The sequence below is a fragment of the Juglans microcarpa x Juglans regia genome, chromosome 1D, assembly GCF_004785595.1.
Source record: "Juglans microcarpa x Juglans regia isolate MS1-56 chromosome 1D, Jm3101_v1.0, whole genome shotgun sequence".
NCBI classification, from domain to species: Eukaryota; Viridiplantae; Streptophyta; class Magnoliopsida; order Fagales; family Juglandaceae; genus Juglans; species Juglans microcarpa x Juglans regia.
Window position 1 is genome coordinate 46,341,293 of NC_054594.1, and position 13,778 is coordinate 46,355,070.

The 13,778-nt window shown below is 37.7% G+C and overlaps 3 protein-coding genes across 8 annotated transcripts; 2 read left to right on the forward strand and 1 right to left on the reverse strand.

Moving 5' to 3' along the window:
* Positions 1-2,580, forward strand: LOC121263854 (thioredoxin-like 3-2, chloroplastic). Of its 4 annotated transcripts, XM_041166945.1 has the most exons (6): positions 16-584; positions 1,277-1,351; positions 1,542-1,608; positions 2,139-2,156; positions 2,240-2,390; positions 2,452-2,580. In XM_041166945.1, the coding sequence occupies exons 1-5, from the start codon at positions 253-255 to the stop codon at positions 2,342-2,344; spliced, it is 597 nt and encodes a 198-aa protein (XP_041022879.1). In that variant the 5' UTR covers positions 16-252; the 3' UTR covers positions 2,345-2,390; positions 2,452-2,580. The 4 variants fall into 4 exon arrangements, with proteins under 4 accessions (XP_041022888.1, XP_041022893.1, XP_041022879.1 ...); XM_041166954.1 differs by having other exon boundaries at positions 1-584; positions 2,142-2,156; positions 2,240-2,580; XM_041166938.1 differs by having other exon boundaries at positions 2,240-2,580.
* Positions 2,581-4,517: 1,937 nt separating this feature from the next.
* On the forward strand, positions 4,518-11,639 carry LOC121263886 (pumilio homolog 4). 3 transcript variants are annotated; one of them, XM_041166962.1, is made up of 12 exons: positions 4,518-4,695; positions 4,981-5,029; positions 5,432-6,095; positions 6,345-7,218; positions 7,329-7,914; positions 8,003-8,144; positions 8,237-8,344; positions 9,253-9,465; positions 9,549-9,659; positions 10,446-10,640; positions 10,955-11,129; positions 11,221-11,639. In XM_041166962.1, exons 3-12 carry the CDS (start codon positions 5,445-5,447, stop codon positions 11,271-11,273), a joined length of 3,108 nt encoding a protein of 1,035 aa, XP_041022896.1. In that variant the 5' UTR covers positions 4,518-4,695; positions 4,981-5,029; positions 5,432-5,444; the 3' UTR covers positions 11,274-11,639. The 3 variants fall into 3 exon arrangements, with proteins under 3 accessions (XP_041022896.1, XP_041022897.1, XP_041022898.1); XM_041166963.1 differs by having other exon boundaries at positions 4,689-4,830; XM_041166964.1 differs by lacking the exon at positions 4,518-4,695 and adding an exon at positions 4,750-4,890.
* Positions 11,640-11,777: 138 nt separating this feature from the next.
* LOC121263922 (protein WHAT'S THIS FACTOR 9, mitochondrial) lies at positions 11,778-13,192 on the reverse strand. Its single transcript, XM_041166965.1, has one exon. It carries the CDS (start codon positions 13,190-13,192, stop codon positions 11,972-11,974), a length of 1,221 nt encoding a protein of 406 aa, XP_041022899.1. The 3' UTR covers positions 11,778-11,971.
* Between the last annotated feature and the right edge of the window lie 586 nt (positions 13,193-13,778).

Here is a 13,778-nt window from a genome sequence, read left to right on the forward strand (position 1 = left end):
CAAAAAGCGCAGAACCGATTGAATTGAGCCCTCCAACTCAACGTGGGTCCAGACAACAGCAGATATTTTACATTCCGGCGGCTACAAACGCAACGCCGTGAGGCTAATCGGCATCTGGGACCCGCCCTCCTCTTCGGTCTACCTTGCTACCTTTTCTTTTCTCAGAACTGTTTACCGTTCTTCCTCGCACGCCACAACGGAAGTTTTCTCACTCTTTAAAACACACTTTCTCTCCCTCTCTCTGATCCCGATATGTCCGAGGTTCTTTTGCGGTTCCATGTCAGTCCCAGATTCCTTAGAGCCCGGACCCCACGTGATTTCCTGCGACAACCACTTACGAATCTCGTAGTTTCGGGCTCCAGAACACTTTCTCTGCCCAGAAAACACCAGGTTTTTCCCGCGAAAATTGATGTGATTGGAGGGGAATCTTCTTGGAAGCTAAGCGCTTGGACTCGGGAGGGTTCTTTGCAGGAGCTAGATGATTCGCCCGTGTCCGTGGAGCTCCACCCCATATGCAGCGAGACCCAGTTTGATCGGGTTCTTGCGGAGGCCCAACAGCTCGAGGAATCGATCATCATTGTTTGGTATGGGTTAATGTTTTTATGCTAGAAATTTATGAGATTTCAGTGCCATCTGGGTGGTGTAGAAAACAGAAGGGAATGTGTCAAGTTTAATCTAGGGGGTTTTTTGTCGCATATAATGTGCGGATTGCTTGATACGTTAGATCTATTTACCATTTATCATAAAACTAACTTTATAATCTGACATAAAAGATCAAACTACGTTATTATATAAATTTCTTTTGAATAATTTCTTTGTGGCGGTAGCATTTCTCGCATGTTGTGAAAAGAAACATGAAGTTCGGATCTACTTTTAGGTTTGCTTGTCATTTTCTGGATACAAAAGATTGAAATGTTATTTTCTTTATTTTAAGCGGTTCCTAAGTAGCCAAACTGGCGATTGAGCTACAAATTTAAAATCTATTTTGTTAAAATTGTCAAGGTTTTTCATTTCTCTACTCATAAAAAAAAAAAGGGTTTTTCATTTCTGTCTGCGGGTTCGTTTTGAATGTCTTGTATGGTTATAATGGCTTACTTAAGATGTGGGGATTCATTTTGATGGCTCTACTTACGAAATAACTGATTCTTCGTATCGTAGATGTTTTTTTTTACACATTTATAAATATTGGCATTCGCGGAACCTAAATCTTCCTTTCCCTTTACACATGAATCAGTTCATTGACATGGTTTTAAAGTGAGTGCATATAAACTTGTAGGATGGCAAGCTGGTGCAGAAAATGTATATATTTGAAACCCAAACTGGAAAAGTTGGCCGCAGATTTCTACCCAAGGTTAGAATGACTTTTTCTTCTGATTAGTTAGCACAATTAAGTTGGTATGTTACAATGGGATAACCAAAAAGAAAAAGGGGGAAAATCTGGGTTTCAAATCCTCACATTTGTGGGATCTTAAAACTGAGAAGTCCAAAGCCACATGGAGTGTATGATAGTGACTGCATAATCGAGAATTGATTTGGTGCAGGATTCGGTTCTACCGTGTTGATGTCAATGCAGTTCCACACTCGCTTGTTTCTCGTGCTGGAGTCACTGTAAGTTACTCATAATGCTCCAATTTATTGGTTTCGAATTAGGTGCAAGGGCAAACTAAGTAAATTAAGCAATGTCTTGAGTAAAACTATCAGTGTTACTATATGGACTTGCACTCGTGTTAGTTAAGCATGAAGTTTGATTTATGGAATTTATATTTAAATAATTATGAACTGTACAAGTGTCAAGTGATTGCAGTTATTTTAGTTGGGCATGATGTTCGCTAGCTTTTCAGTTCTGTCGGCCCTAAAGTCTGCACCATCCAACTTCGAGGCATGCTACTATCTAATTCAATGAATGGCAGCTTGGATGAAATATAAATTGATGTAACTAGGAAATTTTCATATGCTTGGCACTTTCATCTTCATTTCTTCTCACTTTTTCTGTTTTCCTGTCCATCTAAATGGAGGCACTCACGAATTTTATCAATCCCATTGTTCTGTTAGCTTCAGCCATACATGTGTGCTGACTGTTGACTTGATTGTATCTTCTTTTCCATGCATGTGTATGTGGTGGGCTCCTAAATGTGTAGAAGATGCCTATTATACAGGTAAAAGTTCATTGCAAACGATTGTGTTTGAGGAACTTGGTATGCTCTTTCTTTTTTACTAATGAAGAATGATTATGTGACAGCTGTGGAAGGATAGCAAGAAACAAGCTGAGTTGATTGGTAGCCACAAAGCATATTTAGTTATCAATGAAGTCCGACAAATGATTGAAAATGAGGGTACCGTGTAAGAATTTTAGTACAGCAGGCAACCTTCTTTTTTCCTCATTTTCCATTTTATGGTTGCATGTAGATGGAATCAAATTTGTAGTTTTTTGTCATAAAATTTTCCGTCAATTTCTTTAGTAAAAAAAAATTATTCGTGTTTGCCAGTGCTTTGATCTAGGAAAAGCATATACAAAGAGGTGTTTTATGTCAGACAATATAGAATTACCATGTAACCTTCAAAATATAGCTGCTTGGACCATTATCGTTCTCTTGCATCAGCAGTTTAATTTTGCCCCTCTTTCCCTGAAGGATCCGAACAAAACCTACCAAAAAGAAAAAAAACACATTTAATTGTTTGTTATGGTCTTCTGTTTCAGCAGAGGATTTAACTGCAAGAAGTATTGATTTCTTCAACAGTGGAAAGACACTTGTCACGTGTATTACAACCAACCACTTAATGAAGCGGAACTGGCTGCAATCTAAGGATTTGGAACAAAACTATTGAACTGGCTCAATAAAAAGCATATGCATGTAACTGCAGCATTTCCTTCATACATTTGGATTCACAAACTGGTGGTTTCATTCATGTGAGAAACGAATAAACTAGTTGTCATAAACTGGTGGTTTCATAAAAAAACGCTAGTAGCCGGATACAATACAATATATTCTTTGATCTTGAGTCTTCGCCTGAACTTGAAGTGGCCAAGAATAATCCTATGCTGGGTCGGTGGCTCTTGGCATCATTGAAATGGCAGGGGAAGATGATTTGTGTCCCTTACTAAGCTTTTGTTTGTGGGCATCTCTTCAAAACAAGAACCCACAAGATGCCCCATTTCTTGTCTTGTCCCTGACCTTTTCCAAACTTTACGGATTGGGAGAGCCTCTTAGCATAGACCCCGAGCATCCAAAAAACTGGAGTTGGCAATATATTATTCGCAGTTGCTTTCACACTGATGCTAATGCCTATTTCAGGTTGTTAATGTCAACGGCAAGTTAATTCTATCTGATCAATTCCAGAACTTGTAAAGCTGCATTGTTTGGCCAGGGACATATGTAATTGTGTGGAAGGACACTAATCCTCTGTGTTTTCACTTTATATCCATTTTTAGTATAAAAATGAAAGATGATTGGGACACGGGGAGCAGACACAGGTTCACCTAGTACGAATCCCGTGTCTCCTCTTGTATTTGTATCATGTCATTCATTTCAAATGAAATAAAAAAGAGGATTTTAATCCTGCATGGAAAAGACAGCACAAAAGCTAAAAACTTCCGTGGTTCGACCAAACTGGCAACTTCGTTTGGGCAAACCATGTGATTTAAAGGGTAATGCTACTTAAGCAAACCGATTTAATTGTTTGGTAAGCAGCCTTCGAACTAATGGTTTCAAAGGCTGTTGGGATTTTTTGATTTTTTTTTTTTTTTTTTTTTTTTTTTAAATCACAAGTTAGCTGACGTCTGGTTCATACTTCTTTATCAACTAAGTATGAACCAATTAATTGTAACGATCAGTCAACTTATTATGAAAGAAGCCGAGGATTTTTCTCTCTTTTGCAAGATTTTTCTCTCTCTTTTGCAAGTATGTGTCTGGAGGGGGTATGAATCACTCATATATTGGTTAAGAAAATACTTTAGTTACAAATAAATTTTATAAAAATAAATCCGTAAATTGACGTGGTATGTTAGATTATAAAGTTATTTTCATTGTAAAGTAAATCTAAAGTATTACATGAAGTCATGTTAATTTGTAAACTTGTATTTATGAATTCTTTATAGCACTTATCGGTTAGTTAATGCAAGATAAAAGTTGTAGCTTATAAATAACTTATATTAAGTCATAGTCTGTTTTAAATTTTTATCACCAATGTAGGGACTTAAAATTATGAGATTCATACAAAGCAATCTTCGTAACATTCATATTTCTTTATATGATTTCCAATATTCATTTTATTCCATTTTTATTATTTTCATATTCCCCACCTTGTTACCCAATCAATATGGAGGAAAATATTTTTTCAAAAAAAATTACAAAATGAATATTGAAAAAAAAAAAAAAAAAAACCTATTTGCCCAATTTCCTATAGCAAACCTCACAAATCCTCTCCCTCTAATTCGCTCACACACAAACACCCGCTATTTCCAAAAGCACAAAGCCACAACAGAAATCGTCACCAAGTTTGCAGTACCGCCCATCACCGTCGATCGCCAAATCAGACGGCCCAAAATCATCTCAGGCCCACCAGATGACTCTCTCTTTTTCTCTCTGAAAAAGCTGACCGTTTTGAAGAATCGCAGGCCCACGCGATCACATTAATATACCAACATCTTCTCTCCTCCCCACTTGTTCTGAAAATTCTTCCGACAGATTATCCATTGTAAGCTCAGCTCCATTGCCTTCACAATTCATCTGCTTCATACAAAAAACAAATTAAAAATAAAAAGGAAAGAGACACGAGTTGATTTCGGGCGTCATTTCCATTTTCCACTCTCAAGTGCAACGATACATCACCGTTAGATTCTTTCTGGAGTTTTCACACAATTCAATTCAATTTACAAAATTTTCATTCCATGTGTGTATAAAAATTGTATAGATTGCACGTATATTTCCTCTGAATTGTGAGTTTTTATTGTTATGTTTTTTTTTTTCGATTTACTTTCAGGAGGATCGATTTTGGGTTTTTGCGTATTGATGTGAAGGTTCAGGTTAAGGTGCGGAATTCTTCTTCATCTTTCTCTTCTTTTTGTATTTTATTTTCTTTTTGGTTATTAAATGTTGATGATTAATTGTGCTATGTTTGTTTGCTGATAAAAAGGCTAGAAAATATAGAATTGTAGTCTTTATTTTGTGGGCTGTGGCAATTTGGGTTAATCAAAAAGCACGAAAGTAAAAAACTCAATTCTACGTAAAAGAAAAAAAAAAAGTTGGCTGATTGCTATGGAATTGTGGAAGCCGTAACTCAAAATCTAAGATTCTTAAAATTTGTTCGAGACTTTTTTAAGGATTAGAGTTAGAGTTAGATTTTTTCTTTTCAATTATTTTCCATCTTTAATTTTCAACTTACTGAATTCTGTCAATTCTAATTTTTTCCTTTTTTCTTTTGGGTAAATAAGAGTTTTTGGTAGTATGGATATAATATCAAGCCTTGATGATGGCCTGCAAGGACCTGATGGGAGTTTAGAAGATAGTTTGCAGAATGAGCTTGAATTGATTCTGCGTGAGCAGCGCAATCAACACATTATTGAGCGAGAAAGGGATCTAAATATATATAGGAGTGGCAGTGCTCCACCGACAGTTGAGGGATCGCTGAGTGCTGTTGGTGGTCTTTTTAGGAACCCTGATTTTAGAGAGGTTAATGGTAGTATTAGTGCTAAAAACGGGGGTTTGTCCGAGGATGAGATTCGCTTGCATCCGGCTTATCTTTCGTATTATTATTCTCATGAGACTATCAATCCAAGGCTACCCCCACCATTGATGTCAAAAGAGGATTGGCGTGTAGCACAAAGGTTTCAGGTTGGTGGGTCTTCATTTGGGGGGACTGGGAGCTGGAGCAAGAAGTTGGTGAATGATGATGATAATTCATCATTGTTTTCAATGCAGCCGAGACTCTCTGTGCAACAGGCAGAGAATGATTTAATGGAATTGAGGAATGCCAGTGGAAGGAATCTCTCGAGGCAGACTTCATCTCAGTGGCTTGATAGAGGCCCGAATGATTTGATTGGATTGTCAAGCAGTGGCCTCGGTGCAAGGAGGAAGAGTTTTGCAGACATTGTTCAGGTAATTGACAATAGTTTTATCTTTTGGGTTTATCTTCAGTCATGAACATTGTTTTCTGAGGAAAAATAAAGATTATGAACATTGTTTGCAAAGCGCTCTTGCTTGCCTGATAAAAGCAATTTGCTTGCATAGAGCATGTGTTGCAATAGCAGAGCATGTGTTGCAATAGCAAAATGATACGGGCATTTTGTTTCATTGACTACTGATTTTTTTTTTTGGGCAAGTAATAACTGAAATTAGTATATGCAGGAAGGACTTGATCGACCTACCTCCTTATCTGGCAACATGTCACATGCAGCAAGTCATAATGCTTTTGGTGATATTGTGGATATTAGAGGTAAAGGAATGGCCGATCCCCATCCAGTAGGATTACGTAATGGAGTGGGGTCCATGGAGGGCTTGCATTCTGGCTCTTCTCCCCTGCACCTGGTTGGGGTTCAGAATCACAGTACAGCAGTTTCTCATAATTATTCATCTTCTCTGGGTTCATCTCTGCCAAGGAGTGCAACCCCTGAACCACCGCACGTTGGAAGGGCTGCTGCTTCTAGTCTTCGTCCTGTTGGGAGCAGCAGAGTTTCCCAGATCAAGGAGAGGAATGCTGCTGGGGAGGCTCTCCAAAATGGTCACTACTCTGGTGTGACTGAACTTACCGATATTGTAGCTAATTTATCTGGCTTAAACCTGTCAAAAGCTAAACATGCACATGAAGATAGTCATTTGCAGTCTCTGCTTCAGCTTGGTCTTGATAATCAGCCTGATTTTTTGTACAACATGCCCAATGATCACAATCAGAGTCTGCAGAGAAAACTCACTGACAAGTCCAATGCTGAAAAGCTTTATTTGGCTGCCAACCGCATCGATTTAGCCAGGAAAAATGGGATTGTAAATAACCTCAATGCCTTCAAGATAAGTTCCAATGGGCAAGTTAACTTTCCCAAAAGAACTTCTTCTTCTGCCTGTCTTTATTCAAAAGTTAATTCTTCAGGGTTTACAAGTTCAGAGGGATCAAATTTTCATCACCAAGATCCAAATATCCCTACTATGGGCTTGGCTAGCCATGCCAGTGATGCTTATACTGTAAATGAAAAGTTGAATTCGTTCATTAACAACAATCTTGATTCAGGTCCATTTTCTTTTTGTTTCTTCATGAATTTTTTCATGCAACATTTTCTATCATCTCAAAACTTTCATTAGCTTAGCTAGCCTTGACAGTTTGATATTCTTATATCTCAGCTCTGACTGCTTCTGGAAATGAACAAATTCTGAATAGTCTGGGAAACCAGGTGTGGCCTGATATTCATTCCCCATCTGTAGACCCTCGTTCTATTCGGTACTTCCAAAGACCTTCTGATTATGCTACACGTGCTGTGGCTAGTCCAAGTGATGGTGCTCAGGGTAGCAATTATTTTATTAGTTCACATGGGGACTTGGAGGGAGTTCAGAAAGCGTACCTTGAGATGATTCTTGATCAAAATAAGCAAGAATGTGAACTGCCACATTCAGGCAAATCTGGTGGTTTTAGTCATGGGTGCTATGAGAATCCATTATATGGTTTTGGCATACCATATCCAGGTAATCCAATGGCGGATTCTGTACTTCCTTCTGTTGGATCGGGAAATCCAGTGTTTCAGAACGAGCGACTAACACAGTTTACTTCTATGATGAGAAGCTCAATGGGGGGATCAATTGGGTCATGGCAGTCAGATATTGGCAGTAATATGGAAGGAAGATTTGCATCAACATTATTAGATGAGTTCAAGAACAGCAAGACTAGGTCTTTTGAACTTTCAGACATTGTTGATCATGTAGTTGAATTCAGGTACGCACATAATGCTTTTTTAGGAGTTTATTCTACTCTTTAGCCCCAGAGAGGGTATTGAATTTGTTCTCACCTGCCTATATTGCAGTACTGATCAGTATGGAAGTCGCTTTATTCAGCAGAAATTAGAAACTGCCACAGTGGAAGAAAAGACCAAGATTTTTCCTGAGATAGTTCCTCATGCTCGTATCTTGATGACTGACGTCTTTGGGAATTATGTCATACAGAAAGTAGAAGCTTTGTTTCTTCAAAACTCTCAATAAGGCTATATTACACTTTTCAAAGTTCTTGATTAATTAATTATTGCTTGTTGGATTTGTAGTTTTTTGAGCATGGTACAGAAAGCCAAAGAAAGGAGTTAGCAAGCGAACTGACTGGCCATGTTTTGCCCCTGAGTCTCCAAATGTATGGGTGCAGGGTGATTCAGAAGGTGCTTTCATATACAAGCATCTAAATTTTCTCCCATATTCTCTCTCGAAGAGCAATATCCTTTCAGGATGTTCTTGCTTCACTTCTTTTATCTGCTTGAAGTTTCAGTACTTTGATATGAACTTATCTGATTTTTTTTTGTAAGCAAAGGTAAAACTTTGTTGATGGTAAGAGGCATAGCCCATGTACACAGGAAGTATACACAAAATACACCTAATAACCACTAAGCACTGGTGATGGATACGAGCACATTATGAAAACTGTCCCCGTTACATACAAACAATGATCGAAGCCCAGGAAAATAGAGTCTTGAAAAAGAATCTCTTCAACTCATCCAAGGAATGCTCCCAGTCTTCAAAGCAGCTGCAATTTCTCTCCATCCACAAACACCACGTAATGCAATGAAGAATCATTTTCCACGCAGCAGCAATGTGAACATTACCCCTAACAACTTTCCAACACTCAAGGATATCCATTACTCTTTCAGCCATAACCCATGCCACACCCGTCCCTATGAATTTATCTGTTTCTGTCTTGTTTAACATATTTTGTTGTGATTACCACCTCACATGATCTATTGCACTGCGTAAGTGACCTGTTTGATCCTTTTCGTAAGAATGCAAAATGAAAGAAAAATACATATCAAAGAGATGAAACCTTTGATTTTCTCTGTTTAACGCTTATATTTCTTTCATTTTTCTTTCATTTTACTTTCTAGGAAGTAAGGGCATAAATGGATATCATGGTTGTATATTAATGTGCTTATGCATGAAGAACTTTAATTTATGAGTGCTGAAAATAAAAGGGCTCTATCATCCTTGCTTTAAGAATTATTTGGCGTGGTCCGAAATGAAGCATGATGTATTTATGATTTAAGAGAAGCTTTTAATACTCTAAATTTGATGACAGGCCTTGGAGGTGGTTGGTGCGGATCAGCAGACTCAGATGGTGGCAGAGCTCGATTGTTCAGTCATTAAATGCGTTCGTGATCAGAATGGAAATCATGTTATTCAGAAGTGCATAGAGTGCGTCCCTCAAGATCGAATTCAGTTTATTATCTCGGCCTTTTATGGGCAAGTTGTGGCACTTTCCACCCATCCTTATGGCTGCCGTGTTATTCAGGTCAGAAAATTTTTAAGAGGAATGTTTACTTTTTTTGAAGGTGGTATATGACCTTTATTGACTTTATTTTTTTATGCTGACAGCGGGTCCTTGAACATTGTGATGATCCCAAAACTCAACAAATGATTATGGATGAAATCATGCAATCTGTATGTGTTCTGGCACAAGATCAATATGGAAACTATGTTATCCAGGTATCCAGTTTTTCCTCTGGTTCAATCATATTTGTGTTGATTAATAAAGGAAAAAACTTGATGGTTTGTCCATTCTCAGTCAGTATTTTGTCGACTTAATTCCCTTTTCATGGACGGAATTTTTTATTGCTTATTAGTGTGTACTATTTTTTTGCAAACATTGTGGATGTTGTCAACTTTCATCTTTGAAAAAAATGCATGAAAGCTAACAAAAACCAACATTGTCCCTACTACCTCAAAATCTTGCTAGTTCTAGTTGACCAGTTTATGGCATGTTTTTTGTTTTGTTTTTTTTTTTTTTTTTTAGAGTGAATTCCATAATTCGCTTACTCGACAAAAGCAAAACGACATGCCCTAACACTTGTACTTTAAGGAGTACACTTGACCATCCATGAAATTTTATCATTAGCATTATCATATTCAAGCAGTTTGATTCCCTGGAATTCTAAGTTTTCATTTAAAAAGTTCTCAATCAAACCTATCGAACTACTGCCTTGGGATTTTTTATGTGCTGACAATTATTTTAGTTTATTCTTGTTTTTCGATTACCCTGAAATATTTATACAATGCTGGCTTATGGACAGTACGAAACCAACGTTTTAATTCATCCTCTTTAAAGAGATAATGCTTAACTTTCATGTATTTCTTTGTATGTATATTTTGTTAACATTTGAATGCTTATCTGTTTTTTGCGGATCTGAGTAGTATGAATTGTTTTCTTGTTAGTGCTGTATTATGATATTACCAGTCATGGACCCATGAGATTTATAATTTTATTTTTGGTAGCACGTCCTTCAACATGGTAAACCGCACGAAAGGTCTGCTATTATTAGCAAGCTTGCGGGACAGATTGTAAAAATGAGTCAGCAGAAGTTTGCTTCTAATGTGGTGGAGAAGTGCTTAACTTTTGGCGGTCCTGAGGAGCGTCTACTGTTGGTGAATGAGATGCTTGGTTCCACTGATGAAAATGAACCCTTGCAGGTCTGTGTTCCTTTCCCGTCTCTAAAGTGGCCTGTAATTGTAGGAAGTTGTCACTGTCGTTAGTCTTTTTTTTCAATTAAGATATGAAGAAATTGATATTCAAGACATCTTTATTCTTGAGAGACACGTAATCACAACAGATTTACTTCTTACTTTCTTTATCTTCTCTATACGGTTTAGTAGAAAGCCAAAAAGTGCAAATTGCAAGTGAGTCCTGTTTGTTTCTGGGTGAATAAAAGGGTCCGATACAAGTTATGTTAATAATAATAATAATAATAAAGGGTCGTATAAAAAGTTTGTGTAAAAAATCGCAGGTAATGATGAAGGATCAATTTGGAAACTACGTTGTACAAAAGGTTCTTGAGACCTGTGATGACCGGAGTCTTGAGTTGATTCTTTCTCGCATCAAGGTTCATTTGAATACCTTAAAGAAGTATACATATGGTAAACATATAGTTTCTCGTGTTGAGAAGCTCATCACAACTGGAGGTGAGGAACCAGAACTTTTTCCTAGAGAAATTTCAGACCCTTTTTTTTTTTTTTTTTAACCACCTCATGATTTTAACCCCTTCATCTGCAGAAAGGCGCATCGGCTTGTCAGCATCATTCTCTTCTGGAGGCATCGCAATTTAACCTAGGCTTTCTTCTTTCGCCACAACAAATGACACTTTGTACAGCCAACATGGATGGTGATTTGATCAAGCTATCATCTGGAGTGCTACTCATTTTCGAGGAGACTATAATAGTTGTAAATAAACACAATGCGCAGGCCCACTGGAATAAGAATTTTTTTAGATAAACTGCAAAGACTCCATAGAGAGGCCAACTTAGGAAGTCAAGATCAACGACATGAATGAGGTTCAGTGTTTATAAAGCAAAAGTAACTGTAAATGGTAAATCGCAACGGTAGAGAGATTACTGAAAGTTGATATTAGGTTCGGCTTGTTGACATCGAGAACTTTTCTTGAGATATATATTTTTGCTTTCTTCCACCTGTCATGTTGCTTCTTGTGATCATAATTGATAGAAATTCTTCTCATCAGTCACTATTTACCACTCCACACTTTACACCTTATAAAAAACACTAACGAAAAATTATAGGTGTGAGAGTGTAAGATGTTTACGGTGACTGATCTGTAGAATTACTCGTGAAGCACTATAACTACGAGAAAATAAAAGAGAAGTGGAAGTTCCCCCAGTCCCCTTGAAGGGCACATACATCCATCACCTCAAACAAAATCTGTCACTAATTGGCCTGTAATTAAGCAACTAACGTTAAATTTATATGCGAGGGAAAAAATTCCTAAGAAAGAGCAATCTGCCATCTCTCTTTAATCTTCGTACGCAGCATCCAAATCTAAACCCAAGTTCAAATTCTCACGTTTGATAAACCGATTGCTGGATCTTCTATTCTTCAAAATCTGCTTCGAGTCCTGCATCAACCTGATATACTTCTTTCTCACACTCAATAGAGGATGCTTCTCTATAGCTGACGTTTCACTGTAAGCCTCCTTAAGAATAGCCGTACAAGTCTTGTTCCTTAAAGACAAATAAAACATATGGGGATGCCTCTCAAATGCTTTGTGAACTTTCTGTGGCAACCCAAAATATTTCTTAAGGCATAGAAGCTTCCTCCTTTCTGCTGAATGCTCAACAAAGAGACTAAGCAACTCATGAAGAAATGCCACCACCCGCTTCTCCGCTATATCACTATTCGGGTCCAAATGAGAATAATCCTCGTAAGGTGAAATATAAGGAAGCTTCTGAAACTCTTTCAACCAACCTTCAATCTTCCTCCTCAACCTCAAACCCTTTGAAGGGAAAAGTGGAAACTCGATTGCTTCCATTGGCTCCCCAAAATAAACCCCCCTCTTAATAGCATTTCTCTGGACCACGGACAATACCTTTTCCTCGCTCTCAACCGTCAAACACTTCAACCCGTCTTCCATCTCCACAAACCTAAAAGACCCATCACGATTCATTTCCAAGCACCTTAAAAAATCCTCAGGCAAGCCTAAATACCACTGCATTCCCTGGATAATCTTTAAAGGCAAAACTTTCCCGTTACTCATCAGAATCAACCTCTTCAACCTATCCTTAAAATCATCCCTGCATTCCTCAAAGACCCTTTTCTCCTCTTTATCGATTTCGATAGCTTCTGGGGTCAGCCTGAACCAAGGTAAGTTATATTGGGGACCCGTATACTCCTCGAAAATTGCTGGGTATTGCCTCAAGAAGCTCGCAACCTTCATGGGAACACCCAACTGTAGTCCCTTCTTGGAGACTTGAGATATTGGGATGCACCCATTAGGGTCTTCGGCTATGCAGTTCTTCAAGGAAACAATGGGCTTGAGTTGTATGGACCCGTGGATGTGCTCAATTGAGTCATAGTACGAGTCTTTCTTCCACTTCATGTACACATCTACATAGTGGGATTTCTGGGTACGAGTATAAGGAGGGTTTAGGGGCTGGTATAGGAAAAAAAAGTTCGGTTTTTTACAGGAAGAGATCAGCTTTCTAAGGGTTTTGGAGGTGGGGTTGGTGATGAACATGGAGAGGGATTAACAGGCTGCTCTATTTTTGTTGGGTTTAAATAGATAGGTGAGTACGGTGACTGGAGACGGTTGTGAGGATTAGGGTTTTCTTTTAAGAGAAACTGCAGGCTGCTCTGTGTTGCTTTGCCTGATTCCACCGGAATCTCTGACGAGTACCCAGGGATGAAGGAATATTAGGGATGGATGTGTATCAGAGCACTATGGCCTAGTCTAAATTTTGGCTAAAATTTTAAGTTTTGATATTAATTTTTGGAGAAATTTATATCTAAGAGTGTAAATTCAAACCGGAAAATCGGTCTGGACCTAATCGGTTTTGAACCGGTCCGGTTCGGGACCGGTTCTTAGAATGTAAAAATCGATCGGTTCTGGTCCGATTTCGATTTTAAGATTTTTCAGACTGGATTGGACCGGTTGATAAAAAATATATATAAAAAATAATATTTATATTATTGTATATATAAATTTTATACAAAATATTATATATATAAGTTTTATATATTATGTATAATTATAAATTTTTAGGTGAAATTTTATATATAATATATTTGAAATAATTTCTTATTATAATTTATAAATTATTACA